Source organism: Ochotona curzoniae, unplaced genomic scaffold, assembly GCF_017591425.1.
Source record: "Ochotona curzoniae isolate NIBS_2020 unplaced genomic scaffold, NIBS_Ocur_1.0 scaffold_1852, whole genome shotgun sequence".
Lineage (NCBI taxonomy): Eukaryota > Metazoa > Chordata > Mammalia > Lagomorpha > Ochotonidae > Ochotona > Ochotona curzoniae.
In genome coordinates, this window is record NW_024467087.1 from 22,677,450 (window position 1) to 22,704,753 (window position 27,304).

Consider the following 27,304-nt stretch of genomic DNA (forward strand, 5'->3'; position numbering starts at 1 on the left):
CATAGCTAGGACCCAGAAGTTCCATCTGAGTTTCCCACGTGAGTGGTAGGGGACTCCAGCACCTGGGCTAAGTATCTCCCCTGCTTTTGCAGTCCATTAGAATGGGGGTGGATAGGAAGTGGAGCAGAAGGGATTCAGTCAGTTGCGCATAATGAAAGCTGGTCATGCAGGCGGCGCTAAGCCACAACACCAGCTTCACAAGAATCACAATTTAAACTCAGTGATAGAAAGTGTTACCTAAGGTAAAGTAAGCGAAATGTCGTCCTCAAAACCCGTCTTTCGAGCTGAGAAACACTGGCAGCTACTTTGTATGCCGGGATTTGTAGTCCCCAAAACAGTCATTTCTAGTCAAGATGGCGGAGTGCCAATGACGCGCACGGGGCGGGTCCCGAGGGAGTCTGAGTCACGAGGGGATTGGGCAACGCTGGGGTTCGGCAGTCAGGAAGTAAAGACCAGGTGTTAAAAACCTTTCCACTGAAGGAAGCCGCGGGTCCTAAAATCTCGCGATATCCCGGAGGGACCCAATTGGAACGCGGGTCCTGGCTTATCACTAGGGGCGTTTATTGGGGGGGCGGAGTCATGATGGGAAGCTGCCCGGGAGTCGTAGGTACCCGGCGTAGCGGCATTTGAGATTCGACGGAGGTTCTTCTGGGCATAACCGTGGCCATGAAGGAAGAGAAGGACTATAGGCCTAAGGAGAAGCGAGTAACCCTGTTGACCCCCCAAGGAGCTACAAGCAGCGGCGGCGGGACTTCGGGGGACTACGGCAAAGGGGACGACAAGCAAGATCGCAATAAAGAGAAGAAAGAGGCGCTCAGCAAGGTGTCGGCCGGCTCTTGGCCCGGGAGAGGGCGGGACGGGTCCGTTGCTTGTGGAGTAGGGCCGGGAATGGGGCTGCCCTGTGGCTCTCACTGGTTCCTCTCTGTCTTGAACCTGAATGAAAATCACCTCTCGGTCTGCTCGCCCGAGATGGGGAGGGGGCGGGCTGGGAAGTCTAGAAAGCAAAGACTCCCACGACGTGAAGGGGTTAGGTCAGCGCAGCGATGTAATAGTGGAAACGGGTTACCGAAATAAAGAAAATGAGGAATTAAAAGATGGGTTGGAGTGTATTAGCAAATAGTGAAGAGGGAACCGCAGCGGTTCTGGTTACAATGTTAATGGAAGTAACTTGGAGGGAGGGCGGGGGTTTCGGAATACAAGGAAGATCAAGAGCATCCTATTTGGAGAGCCATGGTTGATTTTCTTTTTTCCAGTGGGGGTCCTCATTAGCGCTTTGAATTTAAGCCGATGCAGCAATGATTCTGTTTTAGGATGTGTTTGGCGGGAGAGAAATGTTACTAAATCGAGATTTGGTGCGTTCCGAAAGACTAGAGTTGGCTTACTAACGTTTGGCCACTCAAACTCTGGCTACGTGGGGGATAGAAAATGATGCGCAAACCTGGGAAATGTCGGGAATGCAGGCTGAGAGCGTAAGGTGGGATTTTCTTTGCTGCAAATTATTCTTATTTCCCAGAGTTTTAAAAAATCATGAGACTATCATGATAATTCGGGCACTGAACTGCTGAGTTTTCAGAGTTTTCCTATGTGCTTTGATATTCTACGGACCAGTTTTCTTCACGGATGATGATTCTTTCAGGTCTGATGAAAATTTTACGCACTGATTTTATTTTCCTTATTTATTCCCTAAGGTGGTAATTCGAAGATTACCTCCCACTTTGACCAAGGAACAGCTTCAGGAACATCTTCAGCCTATGCCTGAGCATGATTATTTTGAATTTTTTTCTAATGATACTAGGTAAAACGAAAGAGGGAGGGGTAAATGGCAAAGATTTCTTCAATTCTTTTTTATCCTGATCTTTTCTATTTGAGTTTTGAATCGGTCTCTTTAATATGTACCTGCTTGTAATTCAGCTAGACACCTGCAAGCCTATTTACATAATTGCTTTCCTCTCTGCAGTCTGTATCCTCATATGTATGCCAGAGCATACATCAACTTTAAAAACCAAGAGGACATTATTTTGTTCAGGGATCGGTTTGATGGTTATGTATTCCTTGACAATAAAGGTGAGTGCTCATAAGGGAAGTAGAGGGTGGCTGGCTGTGTTACTTTTATGTTTAAGATGACATGCGCATCACCATGTTGTCTCTGTGGCTTCCTCCTGGGTGGCTTCTGTAAATCGTGAGTGAAAAATTGTGCAATATTTAGAGTTTTACAAATCGGATAAGGTCATTGCAGTCTTAGAGACATGTGACTTTTCACAGCTTTTAGGTATTTTTATTAAACCGGGTTTTAGTTTGATCAACTGAATGAAGGTGCCACTGTTTTCTCCTCGCGTAACCAGTGTCTTTGCCTTGGTTTAGATCTGTTGTTTTGACTATTTCGTTTCAGCAACAATAGTGATAAGTGACTTTAAACTTGTGTGAAAGTTTTAAGTATTTACTTCTCTTCTTGCTTCAAGGACCAACATTTGTTTAATTATTTAATTTGGATTGTGTAGGTCAGTAGTTCCAATGGCATACTGTTTAATTTTCTCACAAAGTTTTATAGGAGAGAATTAAAACCTCAGACTTGATCTCTTACTTTGTGGCCAGGTTGGTCATAGGGGAACGCTGCCTCAAGGCTTTCTGTTTTGTATCTGCTGCATACAGTCTTCATCCAGAGAATCTAAGCAGCTGCCATTTGCTTTTGTTTTGTTTTTGACTTTTTAATCGTAAGCGAATGACCTGATTGTGTTGGTTTGTATTTTCAGTGTTACTTTGGTAAAAATTAAATCCTTGTCAGGGAACATACCTGTAAAAAATGAGAACACAGCTGTTTTTCCACTTCTACTTTCTTTGGTAGAGAGCAATGATTTCCTACTTATTTACCCTAGAGATATGAATCATGTTGAACTTTTGTATTTATTTTTATAGTCTTTGCACTTAAAACAAGTGATGACTTGTCAATTTCGTCTCTATTCATTTGAACTTATGTACTTTCACTTTATGGGCTTTGTCACCAAATACTTGGACAACTGCTTTCTCTAAACTTACAGGATTTTTTCCTTCTGAATAATTTATTAATTTAGTCTGCTGTTATAAAAATTATTCTTTTTGAACATAGTGATTTTTGTTAACAATTGTCATTAAAAAAAAAAGATCTGACTCCTTAGCCTGGTAGTCATAGTCCTCCATAGTCTGCCTTTAGTTCTGTCTTGCCAAGCCTATCTTACACCACCCCTGTTTCAGCCTGATTTATCTATTCTATCCTTTCTCCAAGGTCTCATGGCTGTGAAGCTTTTGTAATTCTGGATTTACTGGGATACCTAAAATCAGAATTACTTTGGGATTCATTCTGATCAGCTGGAGTTATTTTATTGTGCTTTACATCTACAATGAAAATTAGGCTTCATTTTGCATATCAAAAACAATCACACTTTAGAAGTTGAATCTTAAGTGAATATTTCACTTCCCTCCCAAGTCTTCACTATGTTATCAGTGTGAATTTTGAGCTTCTTTTGTAGCATTATTGATTGTAATTGTGGCCATGTGCTGCAAGCCATTTGGGAGATCCAATTCAGATAGCAGCTGTGAAAGGAGACCTAGGAGGCAGTGAGTGGATTACGTTGTATCCATTTTTGACCTTTCCTTTTTCATAAAAGTAATTCTTTTTCTAAACAGGTCAGGAATATCCTGCTATAGTAGAATTTGCACCTTTTCAAAAGGCTGCCAAAAAGAAGACTAAGAAAAGAGATACGAAAGTTGGAACTATTGATGATGGTATGTTACAATTCTAGTTACAGTATGCTATTGCTATGACCTTTTTAAAAAACATTGATTTTTATTAGAAAGGAGAGACAAAGATCTTCTACCTGCTGGTTTACTCCCCAAATGGCCACAGTGCTTGGAGCTGAACCAGTCCAAAGCCAGTGGCCAGAAGCTTTTTCCGGGTCTCCCACATGGGCACAGGGTCCCAAGGGTTTGGGCCAGCTTCCACTGCCTTCCCTGGCCTCAGGCAGGGAGCTGGATCAGAAGTGAGGCAACCGGGACACAAAGTGATGCCCAATATGGTATCTTGGCACTTACAAGAGGAGAAATAGCCAATTTGAGCCATTATGCCAGGCCTGCTATGAGCTTTTTAAAAATAATACCTTGGCTGGGGGCCAGTGCTGTAGCTTCGCAAGTAAGGTAAGTGCCAGCAGTGCCTGCAGTTCTGGGAACCCATATGAGCGCTGGTTAGAATCCTGGCTGCTCCACTTCCGATCCAGCTCCCTGCTAATGGCTTGGGAAAGCAGTGGAGCATGACCCATGTGCTTGGGTCCCTATACCCACGTAGGAAACTCTGAAGAAGCCCCTGGCTTTGGCCCAGAGTAAACCTGCAGATGAAAGATCTTTGTCTCTGTGTCTCCTTCTCTTTTGGTATCTCCACTTTTCACATAAAAATAAATAAATCTTTTAAAATAACAACGATAATACTTTGGAATAGGTGACGTGGCCCAGTGGGTTAAGCTGCTATTTGGGTTGACCTCATCCAGCTTCCTCCAAATGCATCCTGATGTTTCAAGTACTTGGACCCCTGCTACCCAGAGTGGTAGACCAGCCTGAGTTCCTGGCTCCTGGCTCAAGTGTGGTTTGACCCTAGCTGTTGTGGGTGCATGGGAAATGAACCAGTAGATAAAAGATTCTTGCTCTCACTCTCTTTTATTCTTTCAAGTAGATGAAAATAAATAAAGTACTTTAAATAGGGCACAATATTTTGCTGTTGTTTTAAAAAATTATTTACTTGACAAGTAGAGTTAGTTTCAGAGAGCTCTTCCATCTGCTGGTCACTCCTCACATGGCTGTAATGGCCAGGACTAGACCAGGACAAAGCCAGGAGGTTCATGTGGGTCTCCCAAGTCTGAAGGTTTCTGCTATTTGAGAAAATGCCCATACCTAAATAGTGTCATACAAAGTAAAGTGACCACTCCTATTTTCTAGGCTTTCAGTATTCAGTTAATTATAGACATAGTAATTCAATTGAACATAAACATAAGAAGTGAAAAGCTGAAATGATTGACACTGAAAATAAACTACCTTCAGATTTTGAGCTATTTAACATTATGCCGTCAGACAACTGTTGCTTAACTCTTGTTATCTTGGGTGAGAACTTAACTCGAATATTTTTTTAAAGATTTATTTATTTTCATTGGAAAGGATATTTACACAGTGAAGGGGAGACAGAAATAATTAAAAAAATGTTCTGCTGGTTCACTCCCCAAATGATTGCAACAGCTAGAGCTAAGGTGATCTGAAGCAAGAGCCAGGGTGCCCATAAAGCAGGGAGCTGGCTCAGAATTGGAGCAGCCAGGACTTGAGCTGGTGGCCAAAACTGATGCCAGCATCACATAATAGAGGATTAGCTCACTGAGCCACTGTACTGGCCCCTGAATCTTGGCTGTTGTGCTTTGATCTGGCTGTTTGCTAATGTGCCTGGGCAAGCAACAAAGGATGCTCCAAGTACTTGGGTCAGGGCCACCCATGTGGGAAATCCAGATGGAGCTCCTGATTTTGGAATTCAGCCTGGCCCAGACCTAACCTTTGTGGCCATTTGGGCAGTGAACCCATGGATGAAAGATCTCTATTTCTCTGTCTCCTCTCTATAATTCTGTCTTTCCAACAAAAATAAATCTTTAAAAAGAGCAGTATATTGGGCCCAGCACAATGGCCTAGCAGCTAAAGTCCTTGCCCTGAATGCCCCGGGGTTCCTTATTGGTGCCAGTTCTAATCCCAGCGGCTCCACTTCCCATCCAGCTCCCTGCTTGTGGCCTGGGAAAGCAGTCAAGGATGGCCCAAGGCCTTGGGACCCTGCACCCACGTGTGGGAGACCTGGAGGAGATTCCTGGCTCCTGGTTTCAAATCGATTCAGTGCTGGCCGTTGAGTTTACTTGCGGAATGAATCATCGGATGGAAAATCCCCTCTGTCTCTCCTCCTCTCTGTATATCTGCCTTTCCAATAAAAATAATTTTTTTTAAAGAGCAGTATATTGATTCGGATTTGTAACCTTTCTGATGGCAGAGGTATCCAGGAGAAAACTTCAGGAATTACTCTCACTTCCAGTGCCACATATAGGATTTCTCCCCTGATTTATCTTTTTGGAACATATTTTTTGTTAATCTAAAGTAAAGTATATTCATACAGGGATTGTTAAATACTTTACCTAATACTCTCAGAAGGTTCCATAGTTGTCCCCGAGATTAGCTAGGGGCCTACGACTGTGTACCAGCCACTTCAGCCACTGTACCGTGGGCATGCCATATGCCTGCCAGTTCTATTACCAATTCCTTTGCTTCCTGTCCAGCTACCTCCTTTTCCTTGTGGAAAGTAGCACAAAATAACCCAGTTACTTGGGCCCTTGCTACCCACATTAGAGACCCCCATGAAGTGTTTGGCCCTCAGCTGGCACAGCCCTGGCTGTTGTTGGCATTTGGGAAGTGAACCAGTAGATGAAAGATAACTCTGTATAGCTCTTTAAGATTTGTATGTTTTTGTTTTTTTTTTTTATTGGAAAGGCAGATTTACAGAGAAAAGGAAAGACAGAAAGCTCTTCCATCCGCTGGTTCACTCTCCAAGTGGGCACAACTGCCAGAGTTGAGTCAATCTGAAGCCAGTAGCCGGGAGCTTCTTCTAGATTTCTCACATGGATGCAGGGTCCCAAGGCTTTGGGCTGTCCTTGACTGCTTTCCCAGGCCACAAGCAGGGAGCTGGAAGGGAAGTAGAGCAGCCAGGACAGGAACTACTGCCTGTATGGGATCCCGGCGCATGCAAGGCGAGGACTTTAGCCACTAGGCTACTACTGTGCCAGGCCCAAGATTGATTTATTTTTATTAGAAAGGCAGATTTGTAGAGAGAAGGAGAGACAGCAAAAGATCTTCCGTTATCTGGTTCACTCTCCAGTTTGCTACAATGGCTGGAGCTGTGCTGATCTGAAGCCAGGCACTTCTTTCCTGTCTCCCACGTGGGTGCAGGGTCCCAAGGCTTAGAGCCACCCTTAACTGCTTTCCCAGGCCACAAGCAAGGAGCTGATTCAGAAGTGGAACAGCTGAGACACAATCTGGCACTCATATGGGATGCTGGCACTTGCGAGGGGAGGATTAACTAATTGAGCCATTGTGCCAGGCCCTCTATATAGCTATTGCCCTTTTTCTGTCTCCCTCTCTCTCTCTCCCTCTTATTTGCCCTTCAAATAAATAAAACCCAAAAAGTAAAATAAGTAAACTGTAATACCATTGGTGGTTCTGTAATGATGTATGGTGTTTCATTTTTTCTGACCTCTGTGGATACTGGCAGCAGCATTTCTATATGTGATCATTTAAGGCCTAAATAATCTATCTTACAATTATGCCATGATTCATTTTTAAGTCTTCTATGAAATACACAATTAAGTATCCTATATACTATTTGTCCTTTTTTAAAAAGTCTACTATACTTTCTGGTTCCTTGAACACTTTTTTAGATCCAGAATATAGAAAATTTTTAGAAAGTTATGCCACAGACAATGAGAAAATGACATCCACTCCAGAGACACTGCTAGAAGAAATAGAAGCAAAAAACAGAGAATTAATAGGTAAGTAGACAAAAGGAATTAGGGGACTGGTATTTCATCGTTTTTTGAGAGTTAAATCTGTCTCATGCTCGCAGCACTTGCTAGCTGTGTGATCTTGGACAAGTCACAAAATTTGTTGTAGATTGTTCTTCTGCTGGAAAATGCAGCTGATAATCTCACAGAGTTTTGTCACAAGATTATGAGAATGCCTTGCTAGGATGGGACAAATTCTCCATGACCTCTTTCGAGTCACGCAAATGTAATTAGAAGTGTAAAAGCTTTGAAGAGTGATAGGAGGTGTAAGCCTTTTGAAGATTAATTGATATTTCGTAGTAATGAAAGTTAATAGTTATAAAAAAGCTTTTGACCTGATAATACAAAACAAAAAAGGAATTCACACACACACACAAAAAAGGAATTTCACAAAAGTGAAAACCTCTTGAGAAATTCTAGCTTGGACATGAATAAAAGTGCTAGGTGTTACAACCTGTAGTATTAGTAACTAAACACTAATAAAGTCTGACCCAAGATTTCCACTCCTAGGATATCAAAAACAAGTATGTACTCAGAATGATAGTTTTTAGAATTAATAGCATTGTTTACAATGTTGAAAATGAAATATTATTCTCTAATATTTGATTTTTAAATTGTAGATACAATAGTTAAGTTCATTTCTGGTAACTTTCTTAGAATGAACCCCCAGAAGCAGAATTATATGATCAAAAGGGTTTGATCATCTTGGTCTCTTCCCCCAATTTCCTTCCAATAAGTAAAACAAGTGAATGTTCTTTGTACTTAATTCTTACTAACTGGAATTACTCTTTTAAACATTGTTTCATTGTCTTAATTTTGATTTCTTCGCTTTCTAAGAAGCTTTTAAACCTGTGTTACTAAAATGGGATACAGTAAAAACTACTTCCCAATAATACAGTTGTTACTTTCTTGTTACGGGGTATAGTTTTCCCACCTTGGGTGGATGGCAGGGAATGTCAGAAAATGGAATCCTTGATACAGGATGATGAGTATTATTAATAATCTGTTTACATTTATGTAGCTAAAAAGACAACCCCACTTTTGAGCTTCCTGAAAAACAAGCAGGTAAACCTTTTGTTTTTATGGTTCTTTGAATACTTTCATTGGTTCACATTCTATAAATACCCCACCATTATTCATTAAGCATTGGGCTCATAAGTCTCACTCTCTGATCCTCTATTTCACCGTAGTTATTGGACTTGGAGTTCACTCTGCAAACCTGGACAGGCTTTAGCTTATCCCAGAGACCTTGCCTTGATATTCTGAAAGCCCCTGGAAATAATCTCAGGGCAGCAGGAGAAGGCTGACCTTAGCAGGTCCTTGTCTTCATTCTCTGTCCCTTTCTGGTGGGGTGGAGATTAAGGAGGACGTAGATGATCTAGTTTAATGGGAGTCCACTCCACCTTTGGGATTGATGGGGTTTTTCATGAAGATTATCTTATTTGAAGGCTTGTGTTACTGTTTGTTTTTAGAGAATGAGAGAAGAAAAGAGAGAAGAAAGAAGACGGCGAGAAATAGAAAGAAAACGGCAAAGGGAAGAAGAGAGAAGAAAGTGGAAGGAAGAAGAGAAACGAAAAAGGAAAGATATAGAAAAGCTGAAGAAGATAGACAGAGTTCCCGAAAGGGATAAATTAAGGGATGAACCAAAGATAAAGGTATGAAAAAGAATTTAAATTGACTGCATGCTGCTGCAAATTGCATGTATCCACATCTTTAAATACGCATGCATCTTGTGTTGATGTAAATGAGGTATTTGCTTTGTTTTCATACTTTATTGGGGGAGGAATAAACTCATAGAAATCTTTCTTGTGATCTAATTAATATTTTTTGAAATTTAAGATCACTTCGATCACTTAAAAGGAGTAAGTAGTTTACATGAGGTTATTGTTTCTTTAGTGCCAATCTTTGTTCTTTTTATCATTGACCATGTTCGATTTTTAGATTATTCTTTCAGTTCATACTAAATGAGGGCTTAGGACTGGCTGGCATGAATTATGGGTTTTATTCAGCTTTTCCTTCATAATTGATACATGAAGTTGCCTCATCTGTTTGTTTTCCACTGTCTTCAGGTACACAGGTTTCTGTTACAAGCTGTGAATCAGAAAAATGTAAGGACCAAGTACATGATACAGATCACCTAGTATCATGTCACACACGCAGGTCTTAGCTAATAAGTCCTTTCGGTGGTGGTGGTGGTAGTGTTATTTATTGAAATCTCTTTTCAAATTGACTTAAGTCTTCCTAAAAGCTGAGCTACTTAAAATTCCTACTTGAAGAGGAAGCCCAGGTGACTTCCTGATGCTCTGCTGTGAACCTAGAAGCTTCAATGACATTCAGCCAGAGGATAACCATGCCTGTATAGCTTGTTCTCTTCTTTGCATATGCCTCTCCTATCTGGCTGCCTTGCAGGAGGCCCAGGGATAGATACAGTCCACGTAATGTGCTTTTCCTTGTTCCCCACTTGCATCTAGCCATAAGTCTGAGCCAAAGAGTCGGATTAATACATTGCATGTAGGCAGAGGAAAACTTGTAGAAAGTTCTCAACCTTGCTGCTTCCCTTCTGAGGGCATGGCTTGAGCGGCCCTTGCTCCCAATGGACTACTAAGGAAGTACTAGTACCTAGTATGAGGGCTCTTCAAAAAAGTTTATGGAACATGCATATTATGAAACAAAAACTAAATGCATTTCAAAAATTTGTTTGCACTCAAGTTTTCTCTCTCTCTCTTTTTTTTTTTAATTGGAAAGGCAGATTTATAGAGAAGGAGAGGAAGCTCTTCCATCTGTTGGTTCACTCCAAATGGCCATAAAGACTGGAGCTGAGCCAATTTGAAGCCAGGATCCAGGAGCTTCTTCTGGGTCTCCCACACAGGTGCAGGGTCCCAAGGCTTTGGGCCATCCCCTACTGCTTTCCCAGACCATAAGCAGGGAGCTGGATGAGAAGTAGATTAGCTGGGACACAAACTGGTGCCCAAATGGGGTGGGGTGCTGGTACTTGCATGTGGAGGATTAGCCTTTTGAGACACTGTGCCAGCCCCTCAGACACTTTTTAATTCTACTTTTCCACCAACTTTTCCAAGTGCCTTTGACTTTAGTGAAAATCAGAGAAAATCTCACAGAGATAATGGTGGAATCTTTTACCCCCTGAAACCTCAGCTGTTTATTTCGCTAGGGTCCCTGGGTCTCCATAGAACTCATTATTGGTGATAACTGCCTTGGTGGGGCATGAGGGATTCCTTCCTCAATTTGTAGAATTATCTCCACCATGCCCAAAGTGACTTCACTTTCTAACAATCAGCAAGGCAAAAGGTAGAGCCAGCCATGCTAGAGACTCTCATTCAAGTTCTTATTGTGTTAATGAACATCTTTGCTTCCAATCTGGATGTTCATTAGAAAAATAAGAACACTTCCAATGAAACCTGCACATGGTATCCTCACTTTACACTGATGCCTTCTTAGTGTCCAGTTTGGACTTGCCATTTGCAGTTACTGCCTGTGTGTCAAAATACTCCATGCTCAAATCTTGTGCTTTCTCTTTTGCTTGGTGACTTGTATGCTGCCTTCACCCTGAGATGAACCTTGAATAACACTTCATTCTGAGACTTCAAATGCTTTTACTTTGCCTAAGAATCTCTCTGACTACTCAGCACTTAAAAGTATTCTAGAGAGATGTGCAGCTTTAATTGAAGAAAGAATGACATTTTAATATACAGCTATATATGGCATTGAGTTTAGTGTTCCTATTCAGTAGAGATGGAGCTTCACCATTCTGTTAAGACATTTGGACTTTTCGATCAAATGCCAAATAATTCATCTGTAATGGTAATGCAATTGGCCCATCATGAGTGTGTTATTCTCAGGCTCAAGGCAAAATTCTTCCTGCAATGGATCTCTCCTTTGGTGACCACAAGGTATGTGCCACTCCAAATCCATACTTTATAAAAACAGTTCAACAGTAATGATAGCATTTTAAATCTCTGGGATATTTCCCAATCATGTCATATTAGCTTGCTGGTTTGTTACAAAAGCATACCTGGAAATATATAATGTTTCACTTAACAGCTGCTTCATTTAAAGCCAAAGGAGTCTTGATCCTATTGCCACAAAGTGATTAAACCACTTCCTTTGAGTGGATAACACTTTCACATTAATAGCATCCTTTTAGTAAATTACTACTCTTCACGCACTAGTTGTTCACCTGTAAGTTTGAGTTCCTACAGAGATAGGGGGCTTTCTATAATCTAAATGTTAAGTATTTAGGATGTTGTTTTCTTTAGTAGAATCAGAAGACAAGTTCTTATCCTTCAACAAAATAGAAATAATCGTATTTTCTTTAAAGCTGCTGAAGAAACCAGAGAAGGGAGATGAAAAAGAATTGGACAAAAGAGATAAACCTAAGAAATTGGACAAAGAGAATCTGAATGATGAGCGAGCCAGTGGGCAAAGCTGTACATTACCCAAGCGTTCTGATATTGAATATAAAGATGAAAAGCCAAAGAGGTCAGTAGTTGAGGGCGCTTTGCGTGTGCTTCATTTCTGAATGGTGCACCTCTCGCTTTGTCCTCGATTCGTACTGAATGAGGGTGAGCTATTTGAGTAGGAGAGAAGGGGGAAAGGAGGGTTTCAGATATTTTAATATCTTAATCTAGGTGGAATGATTTTTAGTTTCTGTCTTTTTTTTTTTTTAAGAGCACTAGTATTTTCTACTCTGCTCTAAATGTGTAGCATCGTTGCAGTGGTCAAGTCCCACTCCCAGGGTTCCTGCACGTACGATTACGAGAGTTCTGAGGGTACATTCTCAGATTTGTTTTTCATGTAGACCTGAAGATGAGAGCTGCAGAGACTACAGAGACAGGGATCGGGATTATGAACGTGATCAAGAGCGCATCCTGAGAGAGAGGGAGAGACTGAAGCGGCAAGAAGAAGAGCGCCGTAGGCAAAAAGAGCGTTATGAGAAAGAGAAGGCTTTTAAAAGGAAGGAAGAAGAGATGAAGAAAGAGAAAGAAGCACTGCGGGATAAAGGAAAGAAGATTGAAAGCACAGAATCAATAAGCAACTCGGAAAAAACTGAAAAGAAAGAGGAAGTGGTTAAGAGGGATCGCATAAGAAACAAGGTGCTGCTTTTCATTAAACTTGCTTTTTTTCATGAGGAATTTTTCCCTTTTCTTGCAGATATAAAGAGCTAGCTCATTGTCCATTGTAGAATATTTAAAGGGAAACTTTCACCTGTAACTTCCTATTTTCTTAGACTAGGTCTTTTATTAACTTGTCATGGAAATGACACACCTACATAAGAACGGAGGGAATATAGACTAGTATCTTCACCCAGGTTCAGCAATTATCAACTCTACTCCTACCCCGACTGGAAGCAAGTCTTAGACAGTTAGGTAGCTTCTTTCTTTTCTTCCTTCCTTCATTTTTAAAGACTTTTACTTTTATTGCAAGGTCAGATTTATAGAGAGAAGGAGACACAGAAAGATCTTCCATCTGCTGGTTCACTCCCCAAGTGGCCAAAACAGCCAGAGCTGAGCCGATCCAAAGCCAGGGCCTTCCTCTGGGTCCTCTGGGACCTTCCTCTGGGTCCTCTGGGTCTTCCATGTGGGTGCAGGGTTCCAGGCTTTGGGTCATCTCCTCTCATTTCCCAGGCCACAAAACAGAGAGCTGGAAGGGAAGTGAAGCCTCTGAGACACGAACTGGTGCCCATATGGGAGCCTGGCACGTGCAAGCCGAGGACTTTAGGTACTTGCCTACTGTGCCAGGCCCAAAAGTAACAGTTCTTTAACATCCTGTCTACTTAGTGTTCAAATTGCCCTGAATACTTTATTAATTTATTTTAGAGGATTTAAACAAGGCTCCAAATTGTATTTGCTTGAAATGTCTCATTAAATTTTCTTTGAATCTAAACAAGTCCTTCTATTTTAAAAGATTTAATTGTTTATCTGAAAGTCAGAGCAACAAAGAACGATCACTCACATCTCTCTTACAGTTCAGTGCCCAAATGCCTGTAACAACCAGGTCTGGGTTAGGCCTAAGCCAGGGACCAGAAATTCCATCTTGGTCTCCCTTAAAGGACCAGAGTCCCAAGTAGCTGGGCCATCTTCCCAAGTGCCTGCTTTCCTAGGCACATTAGCAGGAAGTGAGATGGGAAGCAGAACAGCGAGGACTCTAACACTCTGACACAGGACTCTGGTACTACAAGAGTGCCTTCTACCACTGTCACAACACCAGCCTGACGCTCCTTTTGAAATTTTATTTATTTGAAAGGCCAAGAAAGGGACAGAGATCTCCCCCCCCCCCCCATTGATTCACTCCCACAAATACCCCCACAAGAGCCAGGGGGTGGGTCAGGCAAAGCTAGGAGCCAGGAACACCATTCAGGTATCCCGCAGAAGTAATAGCAACCCAAATACTTGAGCTGTCATCTACTGCCTGCCACAGTGCAGTGAAATTAGCAGGAATCTTTTTTTTTTAAGATTTATTTATTTCTATTGGAAAGTCATATATACATAGAGGAGGAGGAGAGGCAGAGAGGAAGATCCTCTGTCCGATGATTCACTCCCCAAGTTGCCACAACTACCAGAGATAAACTGATCTGAAGCTAGGAGTCAGGAGCTTCTTCCAGGTCTCCCACACGGGTGCAGGTCCCAAAGCTTTGGGCCATCCTCAACTGCTTTCCCAGGCCACAAGCAGGGAGCTGGATGGGAACTGGAGCTGCTGGGATTAGAACCAGCACCCCTATGGGATCCTGGTGTGTTCAAGGCGAGGACTTTAGCCACTAGGCCACGCCACCAGGCCCCAGGAGTCTTAATCATAAGCAAAGGAGAGACTGTCTTCCAGGTACTCTGATACTGGATGAAATAGATTTATCCTGTCAAGGTTGTCACCAAGATTGGCAGACACATCCTGTGTTATCATGTAACATTTATCTCCTGAGTTTACTTTAACAAGTAGTTATATTTTGGTCAGGGAATCAGCAAACAAGCTCTGTAAAAGATCAGATGTTAAGTATCTTATGCTTTGGGGGCCACAGTGTGTGTAGGACCATCAAGGTTACAAAAACAGGCAGCTCCTGATCTAGGGACTTGAGTATATTCACGTTTCATCTTGGGGAAGTTCCTGAGGGATCTTCAAAAATTTCATGGAAAATGCATATCACTTGAACATTATAAATTACATCAAAATAAGCTTCTTTTATAAGATTCATTTTATTTTTACTAGAAAATCAGATATACAGAAAGGAAGAGAGACAGATGAAGATCTTTCATCTGATGATTCACTCCCCAAGTGGCCACAAAGGCCAGAGCTATGCTGATCTGTAGCCAAGAATGTCTTCTGGGTCTCTGATGTGGGTGCAGGGTCCCAAGGCTTTGGGCCGTCCTCGACTGCTTTCCTGGGCCACAGGCAGGGAGCTGGATGGGAAGTGGGCCCCAGGATTAGAACAGGTGCCCATATGGGATCCAGGAGTGTGCAGCATGGCGAGGAAGGACATTAACCACTAGGCTACTGTGCTGAGCCCAATCTAATTCCATGTTCCATGAACATTTTGAAGTACTTTAAGTCCTTGTACTGCCATATGTGGTGTCATACACTTCTAATTGTATCACACCAGGAAGTATGTGATGTCTGGGTGTCCTTTTCTTTGTGATGTCATGATTAGTCAGCAGCCATTGTATTGGGATTATGTAATAGAATGTCCTTGTTCTTGGAAATTCAAGTTGAAATATTACTCTCAGAGATGGGTCTGCAAAATAATACATGAGCAAATGTGACAAAATGTTAGCAGTTGATGAATATGGGTATTCACTGTACAAATTTTACAAACCACTACTTTAGATTGAAATTTTGGGTCCAGCATGATACCTCAACTGCCTAATCCTCAGTCTTGTGAGCTTGCATCCCACCTGGGCACTGGTTTCTGTCCCAGCTGCTCCTTCCCATTTAGCTCCCTGCTGATAGCCTGGGAAAGCAACAGAGGACAGCCCAAGTCCTTGGGCCCCTGCACCTGTGCGGGAGACCTGGAAGAGGCTCCTGAATTGGATTGGCGTGGCCCTGGCCATTACAGCCATTTGGCGAGTGAAACAGTGGATGGAAAATCTTTCTCTGTCTTTCTCTCCATAAGTCTTTCTTTCCACTGAAAATAAATAAATCTTTAAAAATACTTACGGGCCCGGCGCAGTGCCGCAGTGGTTAAGGTCCTCGCCTTGCACGCCCAGGATCCCATATGGGCGCTGGTTGTAATCCCGGCAGCCCCACTTCCCATCCAGCTCCCTGCCTGTGGCCCGGGAAAGCAGTCGAGGATGGCCCAAAGCTTTGGGAACCTGCGCCCGTGTGGGAGACCCGGAAGAGGCTCCTGGCTTTGGATCGGCATAGCATCATCCGTTGCGCTCACTTAGGGAGTGAATCATCGGACGGAAGATCTTCCTCTCTGTCTCTCCTCTCTGTATATCCGCCTTTCCAATAAAAATAAAATAAATCTTAAAAAAAAATGTATATACTTACTTAAAAAACTTTTTGCAGGTAAGTTGAAAGCAACAAATGCGTAGGCTTATGTATTTTGTCAGTCTTTCTTAATTTTTGCTCAGTTTCGTTATTTCATTGGGAGGGAATAAAAAACCGTGATGTACAAACTCAGTTCATTTGAAAGCAGTTTACACAAGGAGAAGATGAATCCTTGCTCCTTTCCCTTTCTTCACCAATCCTAACAGTGATGATTTTTGCCCCAGCACCTTCTTGAGGTTATGGCTGAATTCTGTTTTTGTCTTTAATAAGGATTTAGAAATCTTTTTGTATGTTGCACTGTGTTACTCGTTTCTCCTAGTTGGTGTTACATTGTCTCTTTGCATAGTGGCAGCCCCATCACTTGTTTCTTTGTATATAGGGAGGATTCTCGGCTGTTTTAATATTATTTCTGGTGAAAACAGTGAAATATTTTGTTGGAATTAGGTTAGTCTAGTGCTTTTAGGGATTTTCATAAATCAGGGAAAAGGGGAAGGTTAGGCACATGGAATTTTTGGTTGAATAATTTTTTCTTTTTTAAAGATTTATTTTTATTGCAAAGTCAGAAATATATAGAGAAGAGGAGAGACAGAAATATCTTCCGTCTGGTGATTCACTCCCCAAGTGACCACAACGGCCAGGAGCTCTTCTGGGTCTCCCACACGGGTGCAGGGTTCCAAGGCTTTGGGCCGTCCTCAACTGCTTTCCCAGGTCACAAGCAGGGAGCTGGATGGGAAGTGGAGCTGCTGGGATTAGAACCAGAGCCCATATGGGATCCTGGCTCATTCAAGGTGAGGACTTTAGCTGCTAGCTGCTAGGCCATGACACCGGGCCCTTTTTTTGTTGTTTTAAAGATTGATTTATTTAAAGATTTTTATTATTTATTATTTTTATTGGAAAGGAGATATACAAAGAGAAGGATCTTCATGTTCTAGTTCATTACCCAAGCGGCTGCAACTGCAGGAGCTGAGCTGATCCAAACCCAGGAGCTTTTTCTGGGTCTCCCATTCGGGTGCAGGGTCCCAAGGCTTTGGGCAGTCCTCGACTGCTTTCCCAGGCCACAAGCAGGGAGCTGGATGGGAAACAGGGCTGGCAGGATTAGAACTGGTGTCCATATGGGATTCCAGCATGTGCAAGGCAAGGTACTTTAGCTGCTAGGCTACGGTGCCAGGCCCTGGTTGAATTCTTAAATAGGATTATATATCTAAATTTTCCAGGATCATATTGTTAAACCAAGTATTATTTTTAGCTAAGAGATACATGATGACTTTCTAGATGCTTTTTTGGGAATCTGAGCTCTAACTTGCCATCTTCTGGGGTGTTATGTTGTACCTGAATCAGAAACAAATGTTTGTAGCAAGTTACCAAGTGTCTGAGTTGAAACTTTCAGTGATGCAGCCACTGAAGTCTTCACTTTTACTTTTGGCATTCCTTGATTTTACAGCCAGTTTACTTATAGGAAGGGGGGATGGGTGACAGTTAAGATTTTTAAATGTTATTTTAAAAAAAACCTCATTGCTTCAACTTGACATAGTTAAGAAAATTAGGTGGTATAGATCTCAAAAATTTACTCTAAGCATATAAAATGCCACTTATGAAATGGTCGTTTTTCTCTGCAGACAAGAGGACAGAAGTGGGCAGCTGTTACGTACCATGCCCTCATTTTGGGGGTTTTGTCCTTTTTTTGGTGCTGAAAATGCCATGTAAAAAATTATTAGCACTGTTGTAATATTATTATTATTACTGTTCTAATTCGGTATTATTATTATTAATTATATTAACATTGCATTTCTACTTCAGGATCGCCCTGCGATGCAGCTTTACCAACCAGGAGCTCGAAGCCGAAATCGACTTTGTCCCCCCGATGACAGTACCAAGTCTGGAGATTCAGCAATAGACAAAAAGCAGGAAAGTGGTATTAGCCATAGAAAAGAAGGGGGAGAGGAGTGATAAGTGTAAAGGGCCCTAGCTATCCTGACTGTCCAGGCAGCCAAAGAGCACGTATTAAGGAAGGCAGAAGTGCCCTCAGGGCAAAGGAATAGAGAAAGAGAAGGGTGTCGCTGTGCTGGTGGGGTACACTGCAGAGGAGTATGTTTAGAGGTAAAGCAGGAACCCGATTGCAGGCTCAGAATTGGAAGTACAGTTTCACTGTTTTTGCATTTTCTTCAAATTCATTGTAAAGTGTCAAACGTAACAATGAGGACACATGTTGTGATTTGCAGGCAGGAAGTGTCAAGTAAGAACTTGATTGTGTGCAACGCAAGAAAAAAAAAAACAAAAGAGCTGGCTCTAAAAAGGTTAATCCTGCCTTAATTTTTCTTAGCTTGAGTGGAGCAGAGTCACTTTGAACTCTTGTTCAAATCTTGCTATCTTGCATTGTTGGTGGTAACTGTTGACTTTGTATAGTGTAGAAGCAGCAAGCATGTAATTGTAGTTCAAGTACAGTGAAGGACTTAACAAATTCTCACTGCAAAAATCTAGCTAGTCATGTTGTATCTATATCCTTTGTCGTAAAACTTTATGATGACTTTTCTGTTTGCTTACCTGAGCTTGACATGAGGAATATTCTGAAACATCTCAGTCTGTCTTCAGCAGTTTTTCTTTTAATAGGTAAAGCATAGCCTGTGTTTGGTTCTTGACAGTTCAGTCTTTGTTTTACCTTAGGTCTGGTTCTAAAAGCATACCCTCTCCAGGAAGGAAACTGCACAAATATCTGTTCCTGTTAAAGTAACAGCTTCACGTCTTAACTTATTTTGTGTTGATGTTAATAAATATCAGCAGCATACAAATATGATACTGTGTGTTTATTACCATTATTAAATCGCCGTTAGTGTTGAGGAAATAAACTTTTAATATGGATTAACTTCTTCAGAATTTTGAAAGTGGATGAATGATCATAGTTACGCACTCGGTAGCATTCTGCTTTTGTTTTGTCCACCAGGAAGTGGATCAAATCATGCTTAACTAGAGTTGTTCTGTATAAAGCAAGATGTTGATGATATCCTTAAACTTCTAAATTGTCTCATGCCATTCAAGGTAGATTTACAAAGATAGAACAAAATAGAGGTCTTCTGTCTACTGGTTCACTCTCCACCTGGTATAATGGCCAACCAGCTTGTCCACACTAAGAAGCCTGGAGCTTCTTCAAAGTCTACCACATGGTTGCAGGACCCCAAGTACTTACGACATCTTTTGCTGCTTTCTCAGGCACATTAACAGGGAACTGGGTCACAAGTGGAACAACTGGGATTCTTACTGGCACCCATATGGGATATTGACACCACAGAGACGCTTCACCTACTATGCTATGGTATAGGCCCTATGTTCCCTAAGCTTTTAGATAGTATCCTGGGGCCCAGTATGGTAGCGTAGTGGCTGAATGCCTTGCACACACTGGGATCCCAGATGCACACTGGTTTGTGTCCTGGCTGCTCCATTTCCCACCCAGCTCCCTGCTTGTAGTCTCAGAAGGCAATAGAGGATGAACCACAGCCTTGGGACCTTGTATTTGCATGGGAGACCCAGAAGAAGCTCCTGGCTCTGACTTTGTGTTGGTTCAGCTCCAGCCATTGGGCCACTTGGGGAGTGAAGCAGTGGACGGAAGATGGTATTGTTTTTCCTTTTATCTGTATATCTTTCCAATAAAAAATTTTTAAAGATTTTTTTTTTTATTATAAAGTCAGATATACAGAGAGGAGGAGAGATAGGAAGATATTCCATCCAATGATTCACTCCCCAAGTGACTGCAACGGCCAGTGCTACGCCGATTTGAAGCCAGGAGCCAGGAACCTCCTCCAGGTCTCCCATGCAGGTGCAGGGTCCCAAAGCCTTGGGCCGTCCTCGACTGTTTTCCCAGGCCACAAGCAAGGAGCTGGATGGGAAGTGGAGGTACCGGGACTAGAACTGGCAGCCATATGGGATCTCGGTGCGTTGAAGGTGAGGACTTGAGGTGCTGGGCCCCCAATAAAAATTTTTTTTAAGATTTATTTTTATTGGGAAGGCAGATATACAGAGAAGATCTTCCATCCAATGAATTCACGCCCCAAGTGGCCGCAGTGGCTGGTGCTGCGCTGATCCGAAGCCAGGAGCCAAGATCTTCCAGGTCTCCCATGTGAGAGTAGGGTCCCAACTCTGGGCCATCCTCCACTGCTTTCCCAGGCCACAAGTAGGGAGCTGGATGGGAAGTGGGCCCCCAGGATTAGAACAGGTGCCCATATGGGATCCCGGAGCATTCACAGTCAGGACTTTAGCCACTAGGCCACGCCGCTGGGCTCTCCAACAAGAATATTTTAAAGATTTATTTATCTAATTTTTTTTTTTTTACAAAGTCAGATGTACAGAGAGGAGGAGGAGAGACAGAGAGGAAGATCTTCCATCCGATGAATCACTCCCAAAGTGACTGCAACAGCCAGTGCTGCACCGATCCGAAGCCAGGATCCAGGAACTTCTTCCAGGTCTCCCACACGGGCGCAGGTCCCAAAGCTTTGGGCCATCCTCAACTGCTGTCCCAGGCCACAAGCAGGGAGCTGGATTGGAAGTGGAGCTGCTGGGATTAGAACCAGCACCCCTATGGGATCCTGGTGCATTTAAGGTGAGGACTTTGGCTGCTAGGCCACAATGCTGGGCCCAAGAATTTTTTAAAAAAATTTAAAGACATATCCAAAGAGTCAGGAAACAGAATAGTCACAAAAGACGACTGAAAGAGAATGATCTTGGGGTCAGTGCAGTAGCACAACTGGCTGATCCTCTCCCTTGTAGTACCAGCAATGCATATGGGTACCAGTTTGTGTTCCAGCTGCTTCAATTCCCATCCAGTTCTCTGCTTGTGGCCTGGGAAGGCAGTGGAAGACTGCTCAAATCCTTGGACCCCTGCACTCACATGAAACCAGAGGAAGCTTCTGGCTCCCAGCCTCACTCTGGATGTTGCAGCTGTTTGTGGGATGAACCAGCAGATAGACAAAAGACTTACTGCTCTATCTCCCTGTCTCTATCTGAAAAACTGCCTTTTCAATAACAATAAATAAATCTTTTTAAAAACTCATTTATTTATTGTTATTGGAAAGGCAGATCAGATTTATGGTGAGTAGGAGAGAAAAAAAAATTTCCACCCACTATTTCACACCCCAAATGGCTGCAATGGTCAGAGCTGAGCTGATCAGGAGCAAGGAGCTTCTTCCGGGTCTCCCACATGGGTGCAGGGTTCCAAGACTTAGGGTATACTCCACTGCTTTCCCAGGCCACAAGGAGGAAGCTGGATGGGAAGTGGGGCAGCTGAGACACGAATTGGCACCGATAAGGGATTGATAATGCTTGCAAGGTAAGGCTTGAGCCAAAAAGGAATAACTTAAAAAAAAAACTGTAACATTTAGGGTTTTTTGTATTTATTTTTATTACAAAGTTAGATATACAGAGAGGAGGAGAGTCAGAGAGGAAGATCTTCCATCTGATGATTCACTCCCCAAGTGAGCGCAACGGCCAGAGCCTGGGCAATCTGAAGCCAGGAGCCAGGAACCTTTTCCGGGTTTTCCCTGCAGGCGCAGGGCCCCAAGGCTTAGGTTGTCCTCAACTGCTTTCCCAGGCCACAAGCAGGGAGCTGGATGGGAAGTGGAGCTGCCGGGGTTAGAACCAGTGCCCATGTGGGATCCTGGCGTGTTCAAGGTGAGGACTTTAGCCACTAGGCCATGCTGCTGGGCCCCAAAAAAACTGTAATATTTTAAAAAGAAAAGCAAATGGTCCTCAACTGGGAAAGAGTAATAAAATTTGGAAAAGAAAATTATTTTGAGAAGATGACAGGACCTCCAAGTACTTAGGATATGTTTTGCTGCTTTCTCAGGCACACTAGCAGGGAACTAGATCACAAGTGGAACAAATGGGATTCTGCCATAGAGAAATAAAGGTATGGAAGGCCAGAAATGGATTTGGCAGTATTGGAGTCATCAGTGAACTGGTAAGATAGAAATGGTAGTAAGGGTAAGCAGCAGGTGGGAACTGGAGTAGTTGGACAAATGGGTCTTAGCAAGCAGAAATATAATTGGACAGAGATACATCAGGGAATGTATTTTTTAAGATTTTTTTTATTGGATAGGCAGATTTATTGAGAGGAGAGACAGGAAGATCTGTATACTGGTTCACTCCCCAAGTAGCTGCAATGGCTGGAGCTGAGCTGAGCTGAGGCCAGGAGCAAAGGGCTTGTTCCAGGTCTCCCACGCAGGTGCAGGGTCTCAAAGCCTTGGGCCATCCTCTTCTGCTTTCCCAGGCCACAGACAGCAGCCATGATACAAACAGGTACCCATATGGGATCCCTGTGCATGCAAGACAAGGACTTTAGCCACTAGGCTACTATGCCGGACTCAGCCCATCCATTTTTACATGATCATTGAAGCTATGGGCAGTATTTCACCACTTAGGGAGGGAGAGTAAAGTAAGGACCAATGCAAACCTAAGGCACAGCCCTGAATTACACACTGCTGTACAGACAAGGAAATGTAGCCACAGAGACATAGGCTGCCAGAGAGTAAGAGAAAAACCAGAAGACTGGTGTTATGTAAAAGTTACTTAACAGAGTATTGCAGGAAGGAGAGGGAATGGTCAGCAGGGTTGGAAGCTGCTCAGAAGTCAACTGTGATACCCAAGAGTGGCCCTGGAATTCAGTGACTGAGAAATCACCGAGGTTCTAAAATTACGGGAAATGGAAGGCACTGGAGTGAGAGTGGCAAAAGCATATGCAACTTTTTAGAGAAGCTTGTAAAAAAAAAATGGAGATCGAGAAATGATATTCATGAGCAATTAAGTTATATATAAGAAATATTCTTTGTGTTTAATGACCAAAAACAAAGTTGTAAGAGGAAGAATGACTACCCAAGGAAAGTGATAACCAACAATTTAGGTATCCTGCAAAGGCACGTAGAAATGGAAGCCAAATAGAGGTCAGAGCAGTTGACCTTCGCAGGATAAATGCCCCTCAGCTACCAGGCCTGAATTGGCATTGCATTTGTGCCAACTTGCTCAGCCTGTTGGCAGGCATCTCAAGGCTGTTTTCATGTTGGCACCTCCCTCTTTTCTATTTGCCTTGCCAATCCAGCTTTGGGTAAATCACACTTCCCCACCCCCTTAAATTAACTCCACTTCCTTATTCATTTAGCAAACATTTACTAATCTGTGTGCCAGACTCTGGGGGTCAAGGACTCAAATAATTCTTTGTCCTTCAGGAACTCATGATCCAGTGGTGAAAAGAAATAAAAGTAATCAGAGCACAACGCACAAAGTGAGAAGGGTTACATGGCACAGGGTAAAGCGGGAGCCTGCCAAGAGTTGCTAAAGAAAATAAAAACCAGATCAACTGGTGAAGCAAGAAGGCCCTCCCTCTTGCTAACAATTTAAAATGTTATGTTTTATTTGAAACACAGAGAGAGAAAGCTTCAATCGGTTGGTTCATTCCCCATGTTGCAAAGTTGGGAGCCTGGAACTCAACGTAGGTCTCCCACATGTGTAATGCCCACCCACTACTTGAGCTAGCATCTGCTGCCTCCCAGGGTACACATCAGCAGGAAGAAAGAATTGCAAACAGAAAGGGGCATTAACCCAGATACACAATATAGGATGTGGCATCCCAACTAGTGCTTTCAATGCTAAGTCATGGACCTACCTCTTAGTAAATGTTTGGTTTTTTTGGGGGGGCGGGGGGGGGGCTTGTGAAAGGCGAGAACTTTAGCTGCTAGGCTACTACGCCAAGCTCTATTATCTATATTATGTTATTGGAAAGTCAAATATACAGAGAGGAGTAGAGACAGAGAGAAGGGCTCCTGACAGTTTTCCATCTGCTGATTCATTCCCCAAGTGGCCCCAACAACCAAGGCTGAAGTGATCAGAAGCTAGGAGCCAGGAGCTTCTTCCAGGTTTCCCACGTGGGTGCAGGGTCCCAAGGCTTATGGGCTGTCCTCGACTGCTTTCCCAGGCCACAAGCAGGGAGCTGGATGGGAAGCAGGCCTGCCAGGATTAGAACTGGCAACCATATGGGATCCCATTGTGTGCAAGATGAGGACTTTAGCCTCTAGGCTACCATGCTGGGCCGAAACCTTTCAATGTTGTTATTCCTACACCTCTGGAGGTTTGATACTTTTATTTTCATTCATTCGAAACAATATTTGTTTTTCTTTTTTAACGATTTATTTCATTTTTATCACAAAGTCAGATATACAGAGTGAAGGAGAGACAGAAAGGAAGATCTTCCATCTGATGATTCACTCCCCAAGTGAGCGCAAAGTGCTGGTGCTGTGCTGATCCAAAGCCAGGATCCAGGAACTTCTTCCAGGTCCCCACACAGGTGCAGGGTCCCAAGGCTTTGGGCCATCTTCCATTGCTTTCCCAAGCCACAAGTAGGGAGCTGGATGGGAAGTGGGGCTGCTGGGATTAGAACCGGCGCCCATATGGGATCCTGGCATGTTCAAGGTGAGGATTTTTAAGTGGCTAGGTCACCACGCCAGGCCACTGTCTTACAATATCATCGTTTGCTTCAGGAAGGTGTTTGATGTTCTTTTTCATTTTTCAGTGACACATTGCTCATTCAATTGCATGTTATTTAACTTCACGTTTTGCAAATTTTTCATTTTTCTCTCTGTTGTTGATTTTCTTTTACCTTGACAGTTGGATGGATCTTTGCCAATGTCTATGTCTACAATGTCAGGATACACTTAAATAGCAGAGTCATAGAATTATGATTGATTGGGAAGGACTATACTATTGTAATGACATGGGGGAAATTAGTAGGGGAAGGTGGGGATTTGTAGAGGGAGGAAAGGAAATCCCAGAGCATATCAACCTGTATCATGGAATAGTATAATAATTAAAAAAAAAAAAAGAATAAATGTAGGGCCCAAGTAGTAGCCTAGTGGCTAAAGTCCTTGCCTTGTATGCCCCGAATCCGAATCTGCATGGGCACTAGTGCTAATCCTTGTGGCCCCACTTACTATCCAGCTGGCTGCCTGTGGCCTGGGAATGCAGGCACCCACGTGGGAGACCCGGAAGAAGCTCCCAGCTTCTGGCTTTGGACCAGCCCAGCTCTGGCTGCTGTGCCAATTGGAGGGTGAGTCAGCGGTTGGAACATCTCTCTCTCTCTCTCTGCAAATCTTCCTTTCAAATACAAATAATTAATCATTAAAAATAAGGGTTGGAAATCTTTGATGGGAGAGAGGGGAAACGAAACAGGACACCCAGTTAGCTGGCTTAGACTCATGAAATGGAAACAACACTTCCCCCACTCTGTGTAATACTGTGTCCTGACTTGGCAATCTACTGACACCTCCCCCAGGATATGCTCCTCTTCTGGGACAAGCGTTGGTACTACGTAACCATGCCCCTTTGTAGGCTCATTAGAAGCCAAGCAACAGGGAGCAGTGTGCTCTCTCTTCCTGGGGACACTAAATGAAAGTTGAAACATCTCTCTTCCACTTTTCCCCTCTCTGCCCACTCCACCCCTGAATGTGGCCAGTATGTCTGTCATTTCTTCACAGAAAACTTTATCAATAAAAATGATAGGATGCTACTGTTTGGAATGAAACACCCAAACTAAGGCCCAAAAGACCAGGTTAACTACCAAGACAGAGTTACTCCTGCTGAAGTTCCTGATGACCAAGATAAAACTAAGCTGTTATCTGCTCCTGCCAGAAGTCTTTAGTGAGATAAGAGCCAAATGTCCTCAGCAGGGTACTTAGTACCAGCATGCTTTTCATCTGTACAAAAAGTAACTGGTGTAGCGGCCACAGCGGGGGTAGCCTAGTGACTAAAGTCCTCGTCTTACATGAATTGGGATCCCACATGGGCCCTGGTTGGGCTCCTGGCTTCTGATCGGCACAGCTCTGGCCAGTGTGGCCAATTGGGGGGTGAATCAACAGACGGAAGATCTTCCTCTCTGTCTCTCCTCCTCCCTGTATATCTACCTTGCCAATAAAAATTTTTAAAAATAAAAAAAAAAGTGTAACTGGTGTAATCTGACACTAATCAACCATTTTTTTCCATTGTTCTGTGCCTTGATAAACAAAGTAAGTTGGAGATGACTGCTCCACGGTTTGTTATTTTGTCTTTTCTTCAACCTTTCTGTCTATAAAAGCAAGCTTATCTCAACCCAGCAGAATACATATTCCCTCTTACGGCATGAAGCAACTGTTCAATTCTAGAATCAGAAATAAAGCCAACGAAAATATTGTTTGCTCTTGTCTGCTGAGACTTCACTCAGCAAGTATGTACTGAGTGTACATAATCTGTGTGAGGCACTGTTCTAAGCTCATGGGATACAGTGCTGAAAAACATCTATCCCGGGCATCTTTTATTGCTGACAGGAGGACTGGTCTTGTACTTCCTGTGATATTTTCATTAAATGGATGATGTAAAAAAAAAAAATCTATCCCTTCATGGAAGTTACATTCTAAATAATAAAGAGTATGAAAGAGTCAAATACACATTATCTCAGATAAGCACTGTAGAGAACGATAAAGCAGCAGTAGGAGTAAGGAGTGCGGAATGGAGGAATGGGGCTGCAATTACAGAGAAGGTCATACTAAACAAAGAACTAAAGAGGAAAGGCCAGCGCAGGCTCAATAGGTTAATCCCCTACCTGTAAGTGCTGGGATCCTTTAGGGGCATCAGTTCGAGTCCTGGCTGCTCCATTTCCAAACCAGATGCCTACTTATGGACTGAGAAAGCAGCGAATAATGAATCAAGTGCTTAGGTCTCTGCACCCACATGGAGAAACTGGAGGAAGCTCTTGGCCCCTATCATTGGATAGACTCAGCTCCAGCCATTGTGGCCATTTGGGGAGTGAACCAGTGGATGGAGGATCTTTCTCCCTTCTCTCTGTAGATCTGCCTTTCAAATAAAAATAACAAATAAATATCTTTTTTTAAAAAAAAGAGCTAAACAGACTGATGAAGAAAGCCATGGGGATAGCCAGTAAAATGTAAAGCTTATAGGTAGGGGAACAGCAAGTGCAAAAGCTGTGAGACAGGCACACAACTGGCCAATGCAGCTGAGACAGACTGAATTGAGGACACACAAGGAGGAGATGAAGTCAGATAGGCAAAGTAGAAGGTGTTGATTGTCTATGCCAGTTGTAAGGAGTTGGATCTTTTCTGGAATGAGATGACAAGCCACTAAGCAGAGAGACATACTTTTATTATACTTGGCAGAGGGAGAGGACACTGCAGGCACTCCCCTTTTTC

General features: G+C 42.9%; 1 protein-coding gene across 3 annotated transcripts; it reads left to right on the plus strand.

Annotated features, from left to right (window-relative positions):
- The first annotated feature begins 553 nt into the window (after positions 1-553).
- Positions 554-18,875, plus strand: UPF3B (UPF3B regulator of nonsense mediated mRNA decay). Of its 3 annotated transcripts, none has more exons than XM_040999666.1 (11): positions 554-822; positions 1,689-1,795; positions 1,958-2,064; positions 3,661-3,759; positions 7,476-7,586; positions 8,620-8,663; positions 9,071-9,253; positions 9,668-9,706; positions 11,935-12,095; positions 12,415-12,709; positions 17,892-18,875. In XM_040999666.1, the coding sequence occupies exons 1-11, from the start codon at positions 667-669 to the stop codon at positions 18,039-18,041; spliced, it is 1,452 nt and encodes a 483-aa protein (XP_040855600.1). In that variant the 5' UTR covers positions 554-666; the 3' UTR covers positions 18,042-18,875. The 3 variants fall into 3 exon arrangements, with proteins under 3 accessions (XP_040855600.1, XP_040855599.1, XP_040855601.1); XM_040999665.1 differs by lacking the exon at positions 9,668-9,706 and adding an exon at positions 11,456-11,506; XM_040999667.1 differs by lacking the exon at positions 9,668-9,706.
- The last annotated feature ends 8,429 nt before the right edge of the window (positions 18,876-27,304 follow it).

Coding starts and splice junctions, on each gene's coding strand:
- UPF3B (XM_040999665.1), top strand. CDS start 667: ATGAAGGAAGAGAAGGACTATAGGCCTAAGGAGAAGCGAGTAACCCTG. Junction 1,796..1,957: donor TTTTTTTCTAATGATACTAG/GTAAAACGAAAG, acceptor TCCTCTCTGCAG/TCTGTATCCTCATATGTATG. Junction 11,507..11,934: donor TCTCCTTTGGTGACCACAAG/GTATGTGCCACT, acceptor TTTTCTTTAAAG/CTGCTGAAGAAACCAGAGAA.